The sequence below is a fragment of the Magnolia sinica genome, chromosome 2 (genome assembly GCF_029962835.1).
Source record: "Magnolia sinica isolate HGM2019 chromosome 2, MsV1, whole genome shotgun sequence".
In the NCBI taxonomy this organism is placed as follows: domain Eukaryota; kingdom Viridiplantae; phylum Streptophyta; class Magnoliopsida; order Magnoliales; family Magnoliaceae; genus Magnolia; species Magnolia sinica.
Window position 1 is genome coordinate 18716453 of NC_080574.1, and position 22126 is coordinate 18738578.

General features: G+C 42.0%; 1 protein-coding gene across 2 annotated transcripts in view; it reads left to right on the top strand.

The window, feature by feature from the left end:
* LOC131236513 (zinc finger CCCH domain-containing protein 55-like) overlaps nucleotides 1-21643 on the top strand; it is a 32190-nt gene extending 10547 nt beyond the window's left edge. Inside the window, exons 2-4 of one of the 2 annotated variants that reach the window (XM_058233754.1) lie at nucleotides 18096-18543; nucleotides 18896-21185; nucleotides 21319-21643. In XM_058233754.1, coding sequence (XP_058089737.1) covers nucleotides 18101-18543; nucleotides 18896-21185; nucleotides 21319-21348 — 2763 coding nt within the window. In that variant the 5' untranslated portion in view covers nucleotides 18096-18100 and the 3' untranslated portion in view covers nucleotides 21349-21643. Of the gene's footprint in view, nucleotides 1-17831; nucleotides 18544-18895; nucleotides 21186-21318 lie in introns of those variants that run through there. The other variant, XM_058233753.1, reaches the window with a different exon arrangement.
* The last annotated feature ends 483 nt before the right edge of the window (nucleotides 21644-22126 follow it).

A 22126-nucleotide genomic window follows, 5' to 3' on the forward strand; every position in this document is an offset into this window, starting at 1 on the left:
CATCAGATAGTTTCAACGTCGGACGGCGGGTTTCAGAAGTACCTGGTTAAATGGAGGTCACGTCCAGCTTCAGACAGCACGTGACTCACTGAGGAGGAGCTTTAGAGACTTAATCCTGGTATCCTGGAGCGGTTTATGAGTTTTATTTCGCCAGTGGTGAAATCTTTGTAGTCGGGTAGAATTGATGGGGACATCATCACTCGCGTACGCATGCCGCCCCCTACCCACGTACGCCAGACCCCACCGTCGACCTGAATCGATGACAACGTCCAAGGAGGGCCTCCTAGTTAGGAGACGAAGTTTTGATTCAAAAGAGTGGGCCCGACAATCAAGAAACGCCTCCACCATGGGGGTCTCATGATCGTAGCCCACTAGTTGGATTGATTTCATATTTTAGGTTTTGCTTATTGTTATTATTTAGAACATCATGAATGCTTTAGATTTCTTTGTTTGGTTTTTATTTTAGTTTACTTCATCGCCAAGTGATAGGTTGCGCACATGACGTGAGTTTTGGGTATAAGGTTTTCCTATAAATAGGCACCCTTTGTAGTTCTTTTGATTCGTTGAAGATTAATAAAATTATGCGTTTTCCTACTCTCTGAGTTGTGAAGCCTAATTGGGTACGAAGCTCTCCCTTCATCGAAGGGTTAACTACCATGGTGCGAAGCCACATCTATTGCAATTTGCCTCCATCCATCGCTATCTTTACTACCCACCTTTTACCATCCCTTCTTCTCATCTCACCCCATCTATACTTCGAATCAATCATTCATTTCAACAATTCTCCTCCTCACATCAGAATTTCAGAATCTGGCCCTATAGGAGGGTTGAAATTTCGGCGAAGCACCACACACAAATCATACATCGGATCAAGCTGAGATTTGGGGCTTTTGGAGTCCATCTCTGGCCGACCAGGGCCAAGGTGGCCTTTTTCTGAATAGTAGGTTCCACACACGTGCGGTCGGGATCACACGCACATGCGTCTGGGCCATTGTAGTTGTCCGCGCGTGCGATATTTCTCTGGTTCGTCTCTCTTCTCTCTTTCACTCCGCTTTCACCCAAAATCCCTAAACCTAACCATAAATTACTCAAATCTCCAATTTTATGTCCCCTTTTCTTACCCTAGGGTTTCCCGAATTGGAATTTCTGAATCCCTTGGATTAGAGACTGATTACTATGCATGGGTGGATGATAATTTCTTATCTATGAGTATCGTTTGGTTCATAATTTTTATTGATCCATCCCTATCATGTGTAGGCCTGGACCCGCATAGATTCTCCTTAATTGAATGTTTGGACTTTCATGTGGGATATGGAATTTCTGTAATTGTTTCTGAGCTAACGTGATCTTAAGCCTGAAATCTCGCACATCATATTTAATATTCATGTCTTGCATCATTTCTCCATGCCCTCCCTTCTTTCGAGCTGAACCTCCACAGTCATTTTCCTAAAATGCATTTCATTAGTATGACTTGCACACCTCTTTCCATCTGAAAAGATAAAACTTTTGCTTCACTTATGCTCCATGCCACAAAAAAATCCTGTCTCAATCTTTCTAATTTGTTCAACACAGACGATGAACATTTGAAAAGATACATAAGATAGAGCGACAAATTCAACATAGTTGCGTTAATCAATGTGAGCCTGCCACCGAAAGAGAGTTGCCAACTCTTCCATCGACGCGGATTGCGTCCTACCCCTGCCCGGACGGTAATCCGTCCGGGCAGGGCTCTGTGGGGTTGACAGTGATGTAAATGTTTTATCCACATCGTTCATCTCTTTTCTCAGATCATTTTAAGGTATGATCCCAAAAATGAGGCAGGTCCACAACTCCAATGGACCACAAAGTGGGGATTGAACGTCCACCATTAAAAAGTTCTTGGGAGCTGGAGAAGCTTCGGATCAAGCTTATATTTGTGTTTTCACTTCATTCACGTCTACATGAACTTGTTAATAGGTTGGATGCTAAAAAAAAATTATAGTGGCCCTTAGAAAGGCTACAACGGTGGTTGTCATTATCACTGTAGCTTCCTTGGGTGTGGTCCACTGGAGCTGTGGACCTGCCTCATTTTTAGGATGATAACTTAAAAAGGTATGATAGAAGCGATGAACGGCGTGGATAAAATACTTACATCGCGATGGGCAGAGCCCTGCCCGGACGGATTACCGTCTGGGCGGGGCTAGGACGCAATCCGTGTCCCTCTTTCACATAGCTATTTTTTCTTTTTACTATTTCAATTACCTTATCCAACAAGTGTCTTACGAGCTTGCGAATGCATAGAGGGAGCTTGAGATAAGAGTTACGACGACGAAAGAGACCCTGTCCGACGCCTAAACACCTCTGCCAACTTGGCCGCCGGCCCACTGCTTTGTTAGTTGTGCCAATGCCCAACATTTGACTCTCGAGAATACCAACCTTTAAGTCGGACACCACCTTCGAAACATCTCACTATTTCCCTCAATTCATCCACCATTTCTACATCTGTGTCGCAAAAAATGATTGTGTCATCAACAAACTGAAAATGAGAAATGTGGAAATCCACACTTTTCACCCTAAAATCTCTAATTAGCCAATATATTGACCTTTGTCCAACTTCTTGCTAAGCACTTCGACCACCACCATGACTAGGAATGGAGAGAGGTGGTCCCCCTGCCTAAGTCCTCTTGACATCTGAAAAAAAAAACCCTTTAGGAGACTTATTGACTAGCACTAAGAACTTGGCCGATCAAGTACATTCTTGGATTAATTTCCTCCATTTTGACCTGCATCCCAACTCCTCAGCATATAGTTAAGGAAGTCTCCAATTCACGTGGTCATAAGCTTTCTCAATTCCTAGCTTTTATGTGATACCCTTTTTCTTTTCCTTGTGCCATGAAACAATACACTTATGGCAAGTAACGTATTATCCAACATTTGCTTCCCTCTAATAAATGCATCTTGGGCTTCAGATATGACATTCTCTAACATTGCATGGAATCTTAATGCCAAGATCTTAGCTAGGATCTTGTAGCATCCCCCAAATAGACTAATAGGCTTGAAATCCCACAAGCATTTAACACCTTCGGCTTTCGGAATGATAGATATGAATGAAGCACCCAACTCTGACAATAACTGACCTCTTTCCTAAAATTCGGTTAAAAAATTTAACAAATCTCCTCTTCCTTTAGGTGGTTCATGTAATCATGGTATAGTTTTTGACTCTCATGGCTCTCTCTTCTTCTAATAGCTCTCCACCCTCCATATCGATGGCTAGAATATCCCGAAGGATGTTCTCGATTTTAGCTTCCCTCTCACCTAACAACTTCCTCCAAACATTGATTTTGCCTTCTAAAAGTTTTGAGTTGTTGAAATAATTTAAACCCTGTGAAACCCTCCACCTCAAAGGAGTTCCACCACTCCTTCACTAACTCCAAGAAGCCTTCCACTTGAATCCACGTTAGCTCGAATCTAAACGGTTTAGGACCCCAATTCTCCTTGTCCACTTCCAACATAATTGGACAATGGTCGATTTTTGAAACGTAATTTTGATTACACTGAAGTCTCCAGTTAGATACCATGGGTTCTGCCACCTGCAACAAAGAGCTGTTAATTCCTCCTAGAATGATGTTTCGTTGTGTTGCCTGATCGGACCATAGATTGGTGTGAAGACCCATTTGAACCCCGATGTCACAACTCAAGACCCTTAACAACATTGATATGGAGAAGATCCCACTCCTTTTCTTAAGAGGCAACTGGATTTTATTAGAAGCACGCAAAAAGCATGAAAGGATACAACCCACCTCTACAACTCAAAAACAGAGGAGAGATTGGTAGGATTGACTACCTTTACATAAAAAGCCTAAACCAAAACATTACATTTAATTTCCCTAATGACCTCCTTAAGTGAGGATCTCTCATTCCGAAAGCATCTCTTATTACGCTCCCTCCAAAATGGACTAAATCACCATTAAAATGAGCCATCTCCATAAAGCTTTCCCCTCTTTTCCCACCCCTCCTTCATGCCAAGCCCATAACAAGTCCGTAACCAACTTTAGCATTACCCATGCTGTATGGAGAGCATTAATAAAATAGTCCCACACCTTTTAGGCAAATATAAAATGAATGAAAAGGTGATCAATGGACTTTGCATCTTTTATACACATCAATTGTTAGGGAGGATGAAGGATATTCTTAGTAGATTATTAATGGTTAGAACTCTCTTTCTACCCTCGAGCCACACAAACGCCGCCACCCTTGGAGGAGCGCCATACAACCATAAATGATACGGAAAATGATGAATACGAGGCTCACCACATATCAACTTGTAGAAGGAACGAACGGAGAAGTGACCTAAACTATGAGCTTGCCAAACCATTGAATCCTCTACTTGGGACAAAAGAACTACATTCTTTAGCCTGACCATCAAATTTGAAAATTCAGAAATTTCCTCGTCTATCACATGCCTTCGGCAAGGAGGGGGTCATATGATCAAACCACCACACACTAGATAGCATATGTTTTTGGACAGATAAATCAATTTGTGGCGACGCGCCACACTAGGAAAGATTTATTGAAGCACCTTATCTCCAATCCAAGTATCCATTAAAAAATGAATGCAAGGGCATGTTCCTAAGGAGAAGGAAGTTCCTCTTTTAAATATATGATCCACTGAAGCAACCACCTTCCACAAACGGGAAGCTTGGTACAAAGAAGATCTTTTCACTTCCCAATCCCTCTCCCGCACACCATGCTTGTGATGATTTCCCTCCACAATCTTCCTTGCCTGATACTGAACTGTCAAAGCTATTTTCCAAGCAAAGACAAATTCATGGATTCCAAGACTTTTAACCCTGCTTCGTCTTAAGAAAATAGCTCACAAACCTCATCCGATTTGAGGAGATGAAACTTATTTTTAATCCCCACCCATTGCTATAAGAAATCTCTCACTTAACTTCTAAAGTCTTGATAATATAAACTTTTTGATGCCGGATCGATGCATGAACTAAGTAACATGTGAGATCATATAACCGAATTAAGATATTTAACAAAAAAACACAGACATCGCTATATTCATCACAAATATCCTGAAAATAAAAAAGAAAATCATGCATAATCCTGACTTAAGCTACCAACATTGTAACATAAGATTATTAAATAAAAAGAAACTAGGATCTAATGGATGTAGGGACATCCGATTAACATAGGGTATAGTCTATTTCAAAATAGGAAACCTAATACAACCTAGGGTGAAAATTAGGAATTCGGTAATTTGGGAAAGTAGGAAAATGGGGAATTTTAGGTTTAGGTTTAGGGTTTCGGGGATAGAAGAAAGGGGTTTTGATATAATGATGGTGGGAAACTAAAAGGGGTAGGTGAGATTCACACGTGTGGTCGTACGGTCACACCTGTGGCGTGGGAGGATGAGTTTAGGTTGGTTAGGGTTTAAATTGTGGATAAGTATGGGAGAAGATGAAGATTTGTGATGGGGAGAATGAAGAACCCAAAGGAAATACCTGGATGGGGAAGAAAAGAAAAGATGGCGTGGGGATAAATGGAGACCTCGCACCTCCGTTACGAAGATTAGCTTCGCAGCAATCTTCTTTCCAAATCGCATGGAAGTATCTTCAAATCACATGAAGATGAGAGAAGAAAGCAAGAGCTTTTCTCTCTCTCTCTCTCTCTCTCTCTCTCTCTCTAATCACGAAATTCAATGTGAGAGAGGTCACATGCCCTCCTCTTTTTATAGATCCAAGAAATTTCAAATATTACAAAAATTCCCATTTTGTGAATTTTAACGAAATAGCCCTAATCTAAATAAAAGCAACTAAAACACTAATAATGTATCCAAATATAAAATAATTAAAAACTAAATCCTAAAATATGATAAAGTCTAAAATTGATGTGGACGATCAACAATCAATGGCCCGATCATGTGATTCATGCGATCCAATGACCCGATTTTCACGTCCCTTCGATCCAACGGTCTAGATCACTCTATAAAGCAACCCATGTGCATTTTCCCAGTGTGGGGTCTTCTAGATGCCCGCACATGCACATGGGTTCTTCAGCATAATCACGGGTACTTGCCTAGTTATAGGGAAATTGGTGCGGCCCGCCTCCTTTGATTCGTATGTAAGGGTGTATGTGACGTGATGTCCTCAACACTTGTGATATTCGAAGGGCGACATAAGATACACCAGCATATTGGAGAATGCCAATTTAATGAGTTAATTGGGCCCCCAACAACATATATCGACGCTTCCAAGTCGAGAGGTTTCTTTCACCCCACTGCTTTTTAGAGTCCCAGAATATCATGATACACCCTACAACTCCCATAACATTAAGCACCACCCAATCCTTCTCCTTGCCACCCTAAATGGACACAACCAACTTCTTGTCGATTGATTGATGCTTTGTCTCTTGCGTCGTATCTATATGAGCTTTGGAATGAGTACAAAATCTTTTATCTGAAGCCTTTTGTCCTGGCACCTTAAACCCTACACATTCCAGCTTAGAAGCTTCATTAATGCACCATCCATATCCCTTTACTCTTCTTCTCGCCTCTAGAAGATGCCCCAGTGTCATAGTTGATTGAAGACCCAAGACTTTCTGACTCTTGCCTCCCTTTAGGGGTCTTTTGGACCTTCCCTTGATGACTAGCCTGGATTTTTGGATTCCTCTTTCCTCCATGAGCTGGAACAATGCTATAAAGTCCTCTTCATAGTCTCCGAATGACATGCCTACCATCCTGGCAACGTGGCCAATTACTTCCTTGATCCAACCTCATGCCTCGAGTCGTGGGAATATGACCCCTATCTCTCTTAGTGGCCAAGATGGTTTCGCATGCTTGGAGACCAACCCTGACACCCAACTTCAATGCTTCATACCTCTTGAAGAGGTGAGATATCTACAGCCTCCGACAGAGGCCCACCAACTTAACCTTTCATTCCACCCCTCCCTCACTGCTTGTCTCCTCTAGGGTCCCACCTTCATGAAGCATCATTGCCATGGCATGCTTGATTTGAGTTAATTTGGGCCCACAATCCATGGGCCAGGCCCAGGCCCAGACCCAGACCCATTAAGCCCAAGTCCAACAACCAACCCATAAATAAGGAGGCCCAAGCTTATTATTTAGGTAGCTAGCTGGCAAAATCTATTAGCTAGTTATGCAATAATCCGTTAGTTAAATATTCTTAAATGCATTCTTATTCCTTTTATTTCTTATTCATATTTATAATAAGTAATTGGTTGTCAGTGACATTATGAGTCTTCCTTATATGTATGTTTCAAAGCTTATGTAAGGCCTGGCATGAGTAGTATGAAGGCACCTTTAAATTGAATGAAAATTCTAAATTGTCTTTTTGTACTTTGTATGTGATTCTTGTGCTTAGCTTGGAGGTGCCTACACTTCAACGGATCCTCCCCATCAGCTAACTCTATTCTGGTCCATAAAACCCCCAAAATCAACCCCATTTTAGTCCGGCCCATTAATATTAAAAAAAAATCACCCCCCCCCCCCCCCCCCCCTCGCGAACCCCCAAAAAAAAAGAACCCTATTCCAGTTCACATCCAACCCCCATCACAACATATCAACGGTCCGAAATCCCAAACCAATAACAGTCCCAATCCAGCCTTATTTTAATCCACTAAAGCCTAGAATCTCAGCCATTAACAATCTTCTATTCTAAACTAGAGACCGCCCATATATTTTGTCCATTACTTTCTAACGTTATCTCTTGATACAATGTCTACTCGTAGTGGTAACATATATCAATGGAGGCTTACTGATCAACATCGAGATAATTGCATCACTGAGTTATTCGCAAGGGTACCCTTGCGAACCAACTACTCGGAGAACAACATGTAGAGAAAGCTGATCCCATTGGAAATCCTGGTGGTGAATCAAATCCACAACAAGGGTTTCAACTAGAACTTTTGGTAAATCAAAATGGTACTTGTCCTCGGGAGTGTTTATGACTTCATGCAATGACTTTTTACAGAGATAGCCCATGACACCTCAATAGAGACACCCAAGAAAGACAATATCACCAAGAAAGTAGGGTTGAAGTTCTAGACTTCATGGGTCGTCTCGATGCTAAGGTTCTTGTCGACTATGCTACAATGTTTGAAGATTATTTTGCATGGTACAACATGGATGATGTCTAACGAGTGGCTTTTGTCAAGATCAAGTTGAAAGGCCCCAACAAGAATCTGGTGGTGAACCCTTGATGACCACAATCTCATCATGGATCGTTTTGCTACCAGGTGGGCTGACACGAGAGAAAAGTTGGAAAGTATTTGTCTTCAAATTACATGGATGCTCTTCTCTAGGAGCGCCTTGCGTTCAAATAGGGAATCTACAATGAGAAATTTAATAAGCTTTTTTGTTTGTTATAAACTCGTAGAGACAGACCGCATAACAACTAACCAATATCAGGTGGGATTGCACCAATAAAACTAGTGCAAGATGGTCATTTATGATTTTGAGTCAGTTGATGATGTCTATCGGAAGGCTCAGTTGAACAATAGTTGCGGCAACATATACTTCGACACTTTAGTTCTCCAATTGGGGAACCTTCTATGAGAATGGGTTCGGATCCACATTTTAACCATACTCCACCACAGTGCTACCAACCGTCACCCTACCCTTTTCAATTGCGCCCACAAATGCATACTTCGCTTGTAAGGCAGCCAAAACGTTTGTAACACCCTCCGCCACAAAATTTATACCAAAGACAACTAGCGCTGTAGGGACATAACACCAGAAGGCAGGGTTTTGATCCTAATCCTCTTCTCAAGTGAGAATGACAGGGTAGGGTGTTGATTGTTGTCGCTGCGTACAGATAAGACACTTTACTAATGAGTGTCCGTAAGGCAAGAATCTCCATTAGTGCGGTAATGAGGAGCCCTTCTACCCGGATGACCCTCAGTCTTACGATGAGCACATCGAGATGGAACCGACCCATGTAGAGCTAGCATCACAACTAGAGGACCCTTTTGCTGAAATTGCATTTGAAGCTGAGGCTGAAGGCCCTACTCTTGTCATACATCTCCTTACCACCACTAAGGAATAAAAAGACTGACAATGGACCATTGTTTTTTGTACTTGAGTTACATGTCAGGGTAGGTTACGTAATATGATCATTGATGGCGGCAATGCAATGAACATCGTATCTCAAGAGGTGATTGATAGGCTAAAGTTTCCAACTAAAAGACATCTTAATGCAGGGGCATTTTCACGCCGGGCTTGAGTGGGGTGGCCTGTGTGAAGTGGGGGCACACTTGGGGTGGGCGGCCCATGTGAGGTGAGACCCATGTGAAGTGGGGCCCACGAGGGGGGTTGGCCGAGGGCTATGAGATAAATGGATTGATTTGCCACGCTTTATCAGTTCGAGCTTTTATAGCAAGTGGTTAGTTGTCCTGTGTCACATCTAAAACCATATAAGGTTGCGTGAGTCGGTGACATTGCCATCCCTGACTCAAAGGTGTTTGGTATCCTTTAAAATCGACATATATGAGGACGATATTTGGTGTGACATAATTCCAGTGAATGTCACCCACATCCTTCTCATTCGAGCTTGGCTTTTTTATTAGAAGGTACAAAGCGACGGTGAGGCCAACATGCACACATTGTTGTGGTGAGGTCATTGGATTCACTCTCTTCCATTTCAGCCTACGTCACCTCCTTCATCCACATCCCCATCATCGACATCGGTTGCTCTTTCTAAATCCCGTGTTCTCACCATGCAGAAGTTCAATTAAAAGAGTAAGGATGAGAAAGTTGTAATGTTCGTTCTAGTCACAAAATAGGTGCATGAGCCTGTTACTAACCGGGATGAGCCTATTCTCGATGAAGTCAAGTCTATGCTACATGACTTCTAAGATTTGGTCCCCAATGATCTGCTTGAGGAGTTGCCTTTGTTGCGGGATATTCAACACACTATAAAATTGGTTCTCAAAGCATCTTTGCCTAACTTACCAGCATACCTAATGATTTCTGTTGGGCGTGTCGAGTTGAATCGTCAAGTTTGTGAGTTGTTTAAAAAGAGCTACATTTGAGAGAGCCTTAGCCCATGTGCTGTATTGGCCTCGCTTACCCCCAAGAAGGATGCAACTTGGCGGTCATCTGTAGCCAACTGAGTTATTAATAAAATCACAGTGAAGTACAACTTCCCCATTCCTCGGCTTGATGATATGCTGGGCTTAATGTCAGGTGTTAGCATCTTTTCTAAGATTGATATTCGCAATGGATACCACTAGATTCACATCTGACCTAGTGATGAATAGAAGACTATAGTGTTTCAAATAGCGCTCATAGCGTACGCTACGCTGTAATGTATTTTTATTTTTATTTTATTTATTTTTGAAGAGTGATGAGAACATTTATTTTTAGTTTTGTTTGTTAAAAATGGTGTAGAACTCATATTTAAAAAAACTTAAAATACGAAGTTAAAACCAAACCCTTCTTTGTTTACTTTCACTAAAAGGGTGATGATTCTTTGTTAAAGCTGGTGTGAAACTCGCATGCTAAAAACGTATAAAAACTAAACTTAAAAGGAAAAGGGTATTGACTTGTATAGATGACATCTATATTGTGCTTAATACTCTTAACCCATCGGATTTTTATTTCCTTTCATACTTGTGAGTTGTGACTTGTGGTTTCAATTAGACATTATTCATTAAAGTGGTTTGATTAAAAAATAGAATAAAATTTAAAGTTGTTTTCCTTAGAAAGTTGTTGATGTGATAATTATTCGATTTGGTATATGACTTTATATGTGGATTGACTTTTGATAAATGATATTTAATAACTTATTTGAATATGCTTATACTTGAAAAAAATGAAGCATCTTTTAGGCATTTTTATATCTATCTAGCATTTTTTTTTTCTATATTTAAATTTAAAAATAAAAGTATCGTGTAGCTTACGCGCTATAGGCTACGCTATTTACGCTACATGCTACAGAGGGCTGAACGCTACACAACACGCTACTACTATTTAAAACACGAATGATGGCCTGTATGAGTGGCTAATTATGCTATTCGGCCTCACAAACATGTTCGACACTTTCATGCGCCTTTTTATTGGTAAGTTTGTTATTGTCTATTTTGATGACCTTCTTATCTACAGGAAGTTGAGGAAGGAGCACCTCAATCACCTGGGTCTTATCTTCCGAGTTCTTCGTTGTGAGTGTTTATATATCAACCTTAAAAAGTGTATCTTCATGAATACATCTGCGATCCTTTTGGGGTACATTGTCTCGTCACAAGATATAAATGTGGATGTCGCGAAGGCGAAAGCCATTGTTGATTGGCTGACACCTACCACTATCTTTTAAGTTCATAGTTTCCATGGCCTTGCCACTTTTACAGATGATTTGTGCTGAACTTCAACAACATCGTGGCTCCAATTACCGATTGCATGAAACATAGAGAGTTTCGATGGACAAGTGCTGCACCAAGAGCATTGGATACGATCAAATGTAAGGTGATCGAAGCTCCGTTTTTGCGCCTTCCGAATTTTGAGAAAGTATTTGAGGTGAGCTACGACGCTTCCAACATCGACATTAGTGGAGTTCTTAGTCAGGAGGGCCATCCAATAGTCTTCTTCAGCAAAAGGCTCTCCGATGCGAAGCAGTGATACTCCACTTATGACTTGGAGTTTTATACCGTTGTTCAAACTCTATGGTATTGGCATCTCTATTTGGTTTACAAGGAGTTTGTCGTATATTCTGATAATGAAGCACTCAAGTACTTAAGCTCTCATCAGAAGATGAGTGCTTGTCGTGTCAAGTGAAGCGCTTACCTTCAAGGAGTTCTCTTTTATCATTCGTCACAAGGCTGGCAAGGACAATCGGGTTACTGATGCAATGAGCCGTCGTGTACATTTGTTGTCATTAATGTCGGTCACTATTTCGGGATTCGAAGAGATACGATGTCAGTATTGTTGACGACAAGGATTTCAGACGTCTTTATACGGACGTTCTTAGTGGAGGGCATGCGGAGCACCCCCATTTTAGCATTCATGATGGCTATTTGTTCCGAGAAATGCAACTTTGCCTTCCCAATACATCCATCTCCGAGTATGTTATGAGGGAGTTAGACGCCGGTGGGTGTAGTGGTCACTTGGGCTATTATAAGACCCTAGGCCTCTTTAGAGAGATAATTCTAGCCTCGTCTAAAATCACATGCGGTAAAGATCTACCATTTATGCATGGTTTGCTAGCTTGCTAAGGGCCAAAAGAAAAATAGTAGATTGTATCAACCACTGCTAATTTTGCATGCGCCGTGGAAAGATCTCAGCATGGACTTTGTTTTGGGTTTACCAAAGATCGCTCGGAAAGTTGATTCAGTATTTGTGGTGGTTAACCGATTTTCAAATATGGCTCATTTCATACCATGCTCGAATACAAAAAATGCTTTTAACATTGCCCAATTATTTTTTCGAGGGGTGGTTCGTCTTCATGGGCATCTGAAGACAATTGTGTCAGATCGTGATACCTAGTTCATGAGTTATTTTTGAGAAACTCTTTGGGAAACAACAAAAAACAAGCTTCAGTTCTCTAGTGCTTACCATCCTCAGACTGATGGTCAAATGGAAGTGATCAACCGTAGCTTGGGCAAGTTATTACGATGTCTTGTCTGCGATCATATAGCTACATGGGACCTAATAATACCTATGGCTGGATTTACCAATAATAACTCAATCAATAGTTACAGGGATATCACCTTTTGAAGTAGTAACTGGTATATGAAGGCATCTTCCATTCGATTTAGTTCCTCTGCCTATAGAGTTGAGACCAAGTGCAGAAGCCGATAACTTCATCCACCATATGTAGTAGGTGCATGACGAAGTTCATCACAACATTGCTGCTAGTAATGAAAGTTATAAGCAACATGTAGATACAAGTTATTTTTGTAGAATTTCGGAAGACGACATGGTTATGGCCTGTATTTGTCTTGAATGGTTGCCCACTGGTACTTCGAAGAAGCTCCATCCTCGTAATGCAGGACCGTTTAAAATCATAAAGAATATCAGTGCCAATGCTTATGTTTTAGATCTCCCACCAGATTTACCTATCGGTCATACTTTCAATGTGGAAGATCTTTCCATCTATCATGGGCACCATATTGACGACGGTATCGAAGAACAAGCCATCACACTTCCGACTACTTTGCCACCTACAAACATGATTGCTGATGTTCTTGACAATTAGATTGTTTCCCCACGTCAGGGTGGTTATCAGAAGTTTCTTGTCCGTTGGCAATGATAACTTCTATCCGATGCTACATAGATCACAACTACAGACTTCCAATGTCTGAATCATAACCTCTATGAGCAATATCGGGCCATTAATTTGCTGGAGTCAAATTCTTTCAAGCTGGTGAGGACTGATGCAGGCTAAATTGGGCCCACAATCCATGGGCTAGGCCCAGACCCATTAAGCCCAAGCCCAACAACTGGCCTATCAATAAGGAGGCCCCAGCCTCCTACTTAGGTAGCTAGCTAGCAAAATCAATAACCTAGCTATGCAATAATCCATTAGTCAAATATTCTTAAATGCATTCTTATCCATATATATATATATATATATCCATATTTGTAATAAATCATTGACTGTTAATGACATTATGAGTCTTCCTTATATGTACATTTCAAAATTAATATAAGGGTCTGGCATGAGTAGTATGAAGGGACATTTGAATTGAATAAATATTCTAGATTGTCCCTTTTCATTTTGTGTGTGATTCTTGTGCTTAGCTTGGAGGTCCCTACGCCTGGGCGGATCCTCCCCATCAGCCCACTGTGCCAATACTTCACGAAATCTTCAACACTTGATATCCCTCTCATCAATTTGCCACCTGAGTGTGAGCCATTCTTCACTAGACTAGACGAAACAAGATATCGACTACTCTTGGAGCTGGCCAAGGGAGAAGCAAGGGAAGAGAGGGGAGACCCTGCACTTCTCTGAGCTCCTTACTGCTTTCTGCTTCCACAAACAAAGAATGAGATTGAGATTCTTTGTTTGTTGAACTATAAGTGGGATTCTCCTCGCACATGTGATGTGAGGGGATAAGTGAGTATGTCCATGAGCGAACTGAGTTGGAGAACCCACCTACTTGGGGGAATCCGCATGTGTAAGTCTCTTGTATCGAGCACCGGCCTGGATACATGGAGACGCCACAGCTTCACCTTCCTTACCCAAGTCTATCTCATCCCCACACTTGTCCCCATTCACATCCTTTGCTCCCCTGAATCTATCAGCAGAACCAATATGTGGCCCTTGATCCAACCCTCTTACTCCACCTACCCCCTGCCCATCAGTCGCATCCCCACAAGTGACCCAGGCCACCTGCTCGTCTCCTCCAAACTGAGAGCCACCAAGGCAATGTGGCAGGCTCGTTGGCAATCAGCTATCCAATGGCTCATTTATTAATTTTCATGAGACCTCCACAACCATCCCGACCACCCTAGACACTTGTCCGGGTATGTGTTGTGCCCATTGTGCTCCACCTACTACCACATCACTAATAGTGATAGGAGAGCCCACATTTGGTATTCTACCGAAGTATCAAGCATGTACTCTGTTGTTGATTTCCACCTGCCTGGTCTGCATCACCCTTTAGTAAGCCCCCGGCCTTCCCTTCTTACTCCCTATCTCTTCTCTCACCACTCTAATATAAACCTCCTCACCACTCACATAGATCTTGGCCACCGTCAACTCCTTCAAAGCTTCTGTCACTGGGTTGACAGCAACCACCTCCTTGATGCAGGATCCCACCGCCATGCAAGCTTCCATGTACCAAAGCTTCGGCCGTAACTTGTACAGCTGAACCTGGACATCATCTAACCCAAATGCTGACCTTCTTGCCCTCTTATAGATGGAAACCACCAGCCTTTCCTTGAACAATGCCCTGACAAGGATGACTTTGTCTAGATTTTTAGATGGCCTGAGAGAGAACCATACCTCGGTCGGGCTTGAGGGGCTTGTCTTCTTCCTCTAAACCGCAACAAGAGGCTAGCCACTCTCCTAAATTTGCATCCGAAGCTCCTTCCTTCACCATCACCACTAGACTCCATTGGAGAGCCTTCCAAAATTTCCCCACCATGCCCGAGTGAACTCTCACCACTCCCTATTGGCCCATCTACCTATATCTTCTTCCACACCCATCTTCCCTCCATCGATGACAACTCTTCCCCTGCTTTGGATTCATTTCCGCTTACCTTCTCCCCTCGGAAGGTCTCTTCATAAGAGAGGTTTTCTTTAGGTTGAGGAAGGGCTTTAGGATTCGGTTCTAGACGGATAGATGCGGGCAGTGTCCTCGTAATTTGGCATTCTCCAGGTTATTCGGACTTGTGGAGGAGGGAGAGATCACCATTTCCCAATACGTGCCCATGGTGGGGGAGAGTGTGGCTTGGGGCCAGGCATTCCGCAAGAAACTGAGGAACCGTATGGCTCTTATCCAGAAATTTGGGTTTGTGTTGACTGATCTGGATTGTTAGGCATGGAATGAAATAGGTCAGGCTGGTTTTTAGTCAAATCCTTTATTTGGTCTTCGTTGGGACTGTATTTCAAGCTCTCTACTCTCTAGATCCCATTCTTCCTGTATGGAAGTTAGTGCCGCTCGGGTCATTGCTTTTGCATGATAACTGGAAAGAAACATGGTGCTCTCAGGTTGTGACTGATGAACTTAGGAAGAGAGGATTTACCCATAATGAATTGGGTGCATTATGTGTCTTAAGGACAGGGAGACTCTGAATCATTTGTTTATTCGCGTTTCCTTTGTCCAACAAATTTGGTGGAGAATTTTCTCTTCTTGAGGTGGAGTTGGTGATGCCTCAATATATGGGGGAGCTCATGAGTCATGAGAGCCTGGAACGGGTGCGGCAGGGGTAACAACATGAGATCAGATGTTTGGCACTATCCTTGCTTGTAGTGCTCTGGGCAGTTTGTCATGAGTGACCACATCTTCTGCAATCAATCATGCCATTCTGATGTGGTTTTCCTTAAGGCTACACATTTTGCAATAAGATTGGGTTTGTGTGACTATGGTCTTTGGGGTGAATCTTCTTCTCCTTGTTTTTTTTAAAAAATTTTTTTTTTTTTTTGAGGGATTCTTGGGAAGTTTCTTACCCTTATGCCTTGGATGATGCCTTGTAATCCTTCTGCTTGGTTCTAATAAATTTTGTGATCTCGCCCCACCCCAACCACCCAAAGAAGAAAAAAAAAACAGAGAAGAAAAATCTTCAATCGTGCTAAACAACCGTCAAACAGTGCTTTCAGGCATTTGTATATTGAATACCTTTATAAGCTATTCTCTTTCAAACAGTTGATCTTTACTCGATCATGATGTACGGGGTCGGTTTAAGAAACTGAAGAAACTTCCATGGAACTGCTATTTGTAATTCTTAGCCGGTGGTTAATGTGCAAACTCCCCCCCACCCACCCACCCCCCTTTCTCGGGGTGATTGTGGTGTTAAGCGTGGCTTCTCTCTCTCTCTCTCTCTCTCTCTCTACTGCATATCATAAACTGTATTGTGGTTCTTTCGCAACCATTAATCTGGATGCAACTGATTGGATGATGCACGTTATTACTTTATATATATATATATATATATATATATATATATATATAAGACAGATGTCACATTGTAACTCATATTAGGCCTGCCACCAGGCCGACATTGGGCTTGTCTTGAGTCAGGCCAAGTCTTGCTATTTTTTCATGGAGCCTGAATTTTAGGCCGGGATCAGGCCTTCGTGTCTGAAAATTAGGCATATACCTAGTTGATGGCAGTCATAATGAACCCAGATTTGCATTTGGGCTGGGCCCCAGGGGGTGTTGTTAATTCTAGGACCGAGTCCGGTCCAGTTATTTGTTAGGCCTAAAAGTCAGGCACGAGCCCAACCTGTGGGCCTAAACTTTAGACCCAGGCTCAGCCTGTGGTGGGTTGGGATCCGTAGCCTGACAGGCTAGCCCATCCCATTGACTACCCTTCATGATGCATTGTTCTCTTCTTCTCTTCGTTGCTCTTAGATGAGAATAATTTGCTTGGTACGTGAGAATTGGCGTTGGTTCCCTTTGTTGGAAGATCATGTAATTAACAGTTACAGACCATGTTGTCAAAATCCTATGATTTACGATTTTAGTTGAATCTTAGGCAAAACGATTTGAATCCCAAGCTTGAATCCCTTTTTATATGAATCCTATGATTTAGGATTCAAATTATACTTGTTCTCTTCTATTTTAAGCTTCACTTGACTTTCGTTTTATGTTTATAAATTGGTGCAGGCTTTAAGAATCGGTTAGAAAAGTTAAATTATTTTATTTGTCCTTTATAAGAGATTAAATGATATATATTCTCTTCAACGTTAAATCATGTCGCTTTTCTTTTCTTTTTCTCTCTCTCTCTCTCTCTTCTTTTCTTTTTTTTTTTTTTTTTTTTTTTTTTTTTTTGGTGATTTCTTACTTCTTAGCTCGTCGAAACGCCAAATTGATGTATGGCTTACCTGTAATGTTTTAATGGATGGTTACGATCATGTTGACTTGTATGTATTATGGAATGATGTTTAGAAATCCAAATATCTTTTTTCATCAGTCTACAATATCAAAGGCCGCTTTTCCAAAGTGATTCTACATTCAAGAAAGGTAATAAGAACATAAATTATTAAAGGACCCTTGTATGTTTTTTTAAGGGAAATTTCTTGGAAGACTAAAAAATAAAAAAAATGAAGGAATAATAATCCTTTAACACTACCATGACATGGTGTTACTTGGTGCACATTGATGGCAAGAGGAAGATTGATGAGTTATTTTTTTTTTTTAAATTTTTTTGTTATTTTTTTTTCAAAATTTTAATAAAATTGTAAAAATCTTACAATTTACGATACGATTTGCGATTCAATATGATTCAATCCCTACCACGATTTGCGATACAATAACGATTTTGACAACATTGGTTACAAAGAATATCTTTGCAGCTTAATTTTTATCCTTAAACCTCATTCAGTACTAGCCTGGTTTATTTTTTGCAGAGTTCTATAAGAAGTGAGCTTACATTTTAATTGTGGGCTCTTCTTAGCGTTACGTATTTTGGGCCGTTGGAAGCTTAGCAATCATGGAGTCCACTTCTTTAGAAGAAAATACGATGATTGAAGATGAGGGGAAACAGACTTCTAAATGGGATTTAGCAGCTGAAATCGTACAAGATCACACTCAACCTGGGGAAGCAGGTGAATCTTGTCAGGATAAAGAAACTGATTCAGTGTGGGAATCTTCCAAGGGTGCTGGTAGTGATGTCCCAAAGTGGCCTGGCATTGAAGCTGACAATAATACTATGTCAAAAGAATTTTCTGGATGGTCAAAATGGGAAAATATGCCTGGAAACAAGGATGAAGGAAAAGGTGGCGATGTCAACAGGGATGGCGAGGAGATTATGCCAACCACAAGGATGGATTGTGGAGATCGGAGCTGGGGTAAGAGTATACCTCTGGATCCTGATGCTTGGAGGCGACGGAGTCGGAGTCCATCTCCAAAGAGTGGGTGGAGCAGGTCACGCAGGTTTGTTGCTGTCTGACCAATTTACATTTTAACTGCTCATGCATTTGTATGATTTTTCTTTAATTATTTTTCTATACTCTCATTTACTGTCATGAAACCCAAGTATCTATGCTCATTCTTGTGATTATTAATTGAAATGAATGATATTTCTACCCTCAACATTTTGATTGTTCCATCCCTGCAAGAATAGTTTGGTCCCTTCGGTGATGCTTACAAGCACTGGAGAAATTTTTTTTTACTATCAGCAAATTACCCCCATAGGGGGTGGAAATTACAATTTTCTTATGCAAATACAGGCATCTCCTCGCTAGTTCCCTAGCCTTCATGTGATGTTTTTGGATATGATATGCAGGACTAGAAGCAGGAGCCCTTCTCATGGTTTTAAGCATGAGACAGATGGATGGAAGGACCGGAGTAGAAGTAGAACCGGAGGTTCAACAGCACCATGTAGGAATTTTGCAGTGGGAAGATGCAGAAGGGGAAGTCAATGCAGGTTTCTTCATCAGGATGTGCATGATCATGATGATCGGAGGTATGGTGGGGGGTCTGCAGAAAACCGGGCAAGTAGACAAGAGGAGGGAGGGTCTCCAGGGCATGCCAGTGATGAAGCGTTTACTGATTCACATGAGCAAGGGAAGCATTATGATGTGCACGGGAGTCGCTATGATGGACATCCTGAGAAGCATGAATCGCAGAGGAGCACCAGATCATCCGAACTCTGCAACAATTTTTTGAAAGGCAGATGCCACAGAGGGTCAGCATGCAGATTTGTCCATGATAGTGCTTCTGCTGATGGATACAATGAGTGGTCGTCAAAAGCAGGGAAAAGAGAAAGGCCCCATGACATGAGAGAGCCTGACGACTCCTTTGGACGTGATTGGAGGCATGAAACCCGCCGGAATAGTGATATTCCTTGCAAGTACTTTGCTGGAGGTCATTGCCGCAGTGGAGAAAACTGCAAGTTCTCTCATAATGCTCCAGTGGTTGATAGCCCTGAAGGAAGGTCTCGCGGTGATAAGTTTAGTCATGAATTGGTTAGTGAGAATCGATCATGGGATGGCCCAAAATGGAGTGAAAGACCAGATGCCCGACATGCACACAGTTCCCCTCAGCGGAGGAATGACAATAATGGTGCAGGGGTGAGCGCATCTGAGAGTCGATCTTGGGATGGTCCAAAATGGAGTGACAAAGCACCTGGCAAAAACACATCTAATTCCTCTCAGCGGAGCAAGGATGGTGTTGGATGGGGTATGGAAGAGTCACGATGTAATCCTGAAGATCTGCAATCTCAAAATCCTAAAGAAGACATGAAACATGAAATTTCACCGAAAGTTGTCACTGAGACCATTTTACCCACCTGCAAACAGAATCTAACTCAACAAGTTTCAGGCCAACAACAACATGTTCTGACTGGCATGATGCAAGTGGTTGCATCTGAAAATGCGCATATTCAACAGTATCCTGGTCAGAATGGACAGAGGCAACAAATACCCACTCCATCTGTTGTTCAGAGCTTTAACCCAAATACGCAGAGTCAACAGATAGGCTTTCCACCCCCAAATATGCAAAGCTTAAACTCAAATGGGCAGAATCAACAAATTGTCCCTCCAATTCGAAATGAACAGAACTTCAACCCAAATGGTCTGAGCCAGCAGACAATCCCTCAGCCTCTTTTAAACAAGAAACCCGATCTAGCAGATGCAAATATGTCACCGGTAACTTCTGGAACTCCGACCGCCCCAAATGCAGCAATCAGCAAGCAGGTTCCTCAATTGACGAATCTTTCAGCATCCCTAGCACAGATACTTGGAAATGGGCTATATGCCTCTCTAAATCATCTCAGTGCCACCGGAGTGGTGCCGTCTCTCCCCTATCCTCATCCTAACTCTGCAAATCCTCTTGCACAGACAGCAGCTCATGTTCAGCCTAATCAAGTGTCTTGGTCCCAAAAGCAGTATGATCCCATATGTGATAGCATAGAGCCTGTAAAGCTGGACATCAATGATCGGCCTCCAGGTTTCCCACTAAATCCCCATGAACAGACTGCTGTTGAAGAATCACAAGCATCTGTGTTGACTTTGGCCCCACCTGCTACTGGCAGGCCCAATGATGGTGATCGTCACAGGAGTGGTGGTAGTTTGGAGGAGAATCTGCATCAGAATCGAGAGCTTAAGAGTCGGGATCCTAGGGCTAAGAGTGTTGGTGAACAGCAAACAGGCCAAAGTGAGAAGGAACAGAAAATGGGCCAAAGTGAGAAGGAACAACACATGAGGCAAAGCGAGAAGGAATGGCAGACTGGGCAAAGTGAGAAGGCACAGCAAACCGGTGAAAGCGAGAAGGAACAGCAAACGGGCCATTCGAAGGACATGGATGCAGACTGTGAGGCTGATGAAGAGGGTAAGAGAAGCAAAGATGAGAAGGGGATGAGGTTGTTCAAATTTGCGCTCGTTGAGTTTGTTAAGGAGCTCCTAAAACCGGCTTGGAAGGAAGGCCACTTGAGTAGGGAAGCGCACAAAACCATAGTGAAGAAAGTTGTTGATAAAGTTACTGGTGCAATACAGCCCCCTCAAATCCCTCAGACACAAGAGAAGGTAGACCTTTACCTGTCGCATTCCAAAACCAAGCTTACCAAACTTGTACAGGTGAATGCATCATTTCTTTTCTTTTTTCTTTTCTTTTTTTACCCGCTTTCTATTCATCCTAGATAAGAAGCAACTATTTGCAATTTTGACTGCTCTTTTGATGAAATTTCTACCTTTTTGTTTGTCTGTGCAGGCATACGTGAGCAAATATTCAAAGACTTGAGAATGTGCTTGAAACCTATGTTACATTCTCTCCCTCTCCCTCCCTCCCTCCCTCCCTCCCTCTCTCTGTGTATCAACAAGACAGTTAAAATATTTCTTTCTTTTTCTTTTTTCTTTTTATTATGTGTAGAAGCTTAAAAGACAATAGCGGCATAGAATTTTACGGGTCTGGATCCCTTGGCCTCGCAGTTGAGGGACAAGCTCACTACTGATTAGGCAGGCTTGAGATTGGTGTTGAATCTTTGTTTCTGATACTGCAAGTTTTGTAAATTCAAGTTCAGTTTCTCCCCTCTCAATTTGTTGCTGAGGTTTTTCTGCATCTTTCTGATTTTGCTTCATAGGAGAAACTGCTTTGTCGGTAGAATCGATATAACAGTCTTTGTAGCGATTGGGCTATCTTTTCTTCTTGTAAATTGCATGGCTGGTTGTTCATAATAGCTGTGCTAGGTGTGCCATCCACAATTCTATCACCATGCCTATAGAAGAAATGGAAGTTAACCTCACTGAAGACTTCAACTACCGAACAAGCAATTGGTGAGTGCTATCCATCCTCTCTTTTTCTGATTTTTCTTTTATTTACTGCATTTGGTTAGTACGCATGGTTGTTGGCCTGTTTGCAACATGGGAGATTCCCCTGCCTCTGTGGATTTTCATCTGAAAGGATTTGACAAGTTCAACCACAGAGGAGACGCATTAAGAGGGTGTGTGTCTATTAGCCATTTGTTTCCGTTCACCACCTGCCTGAAACTGAAATGGAATGGGCTCCATGCATCTGATTT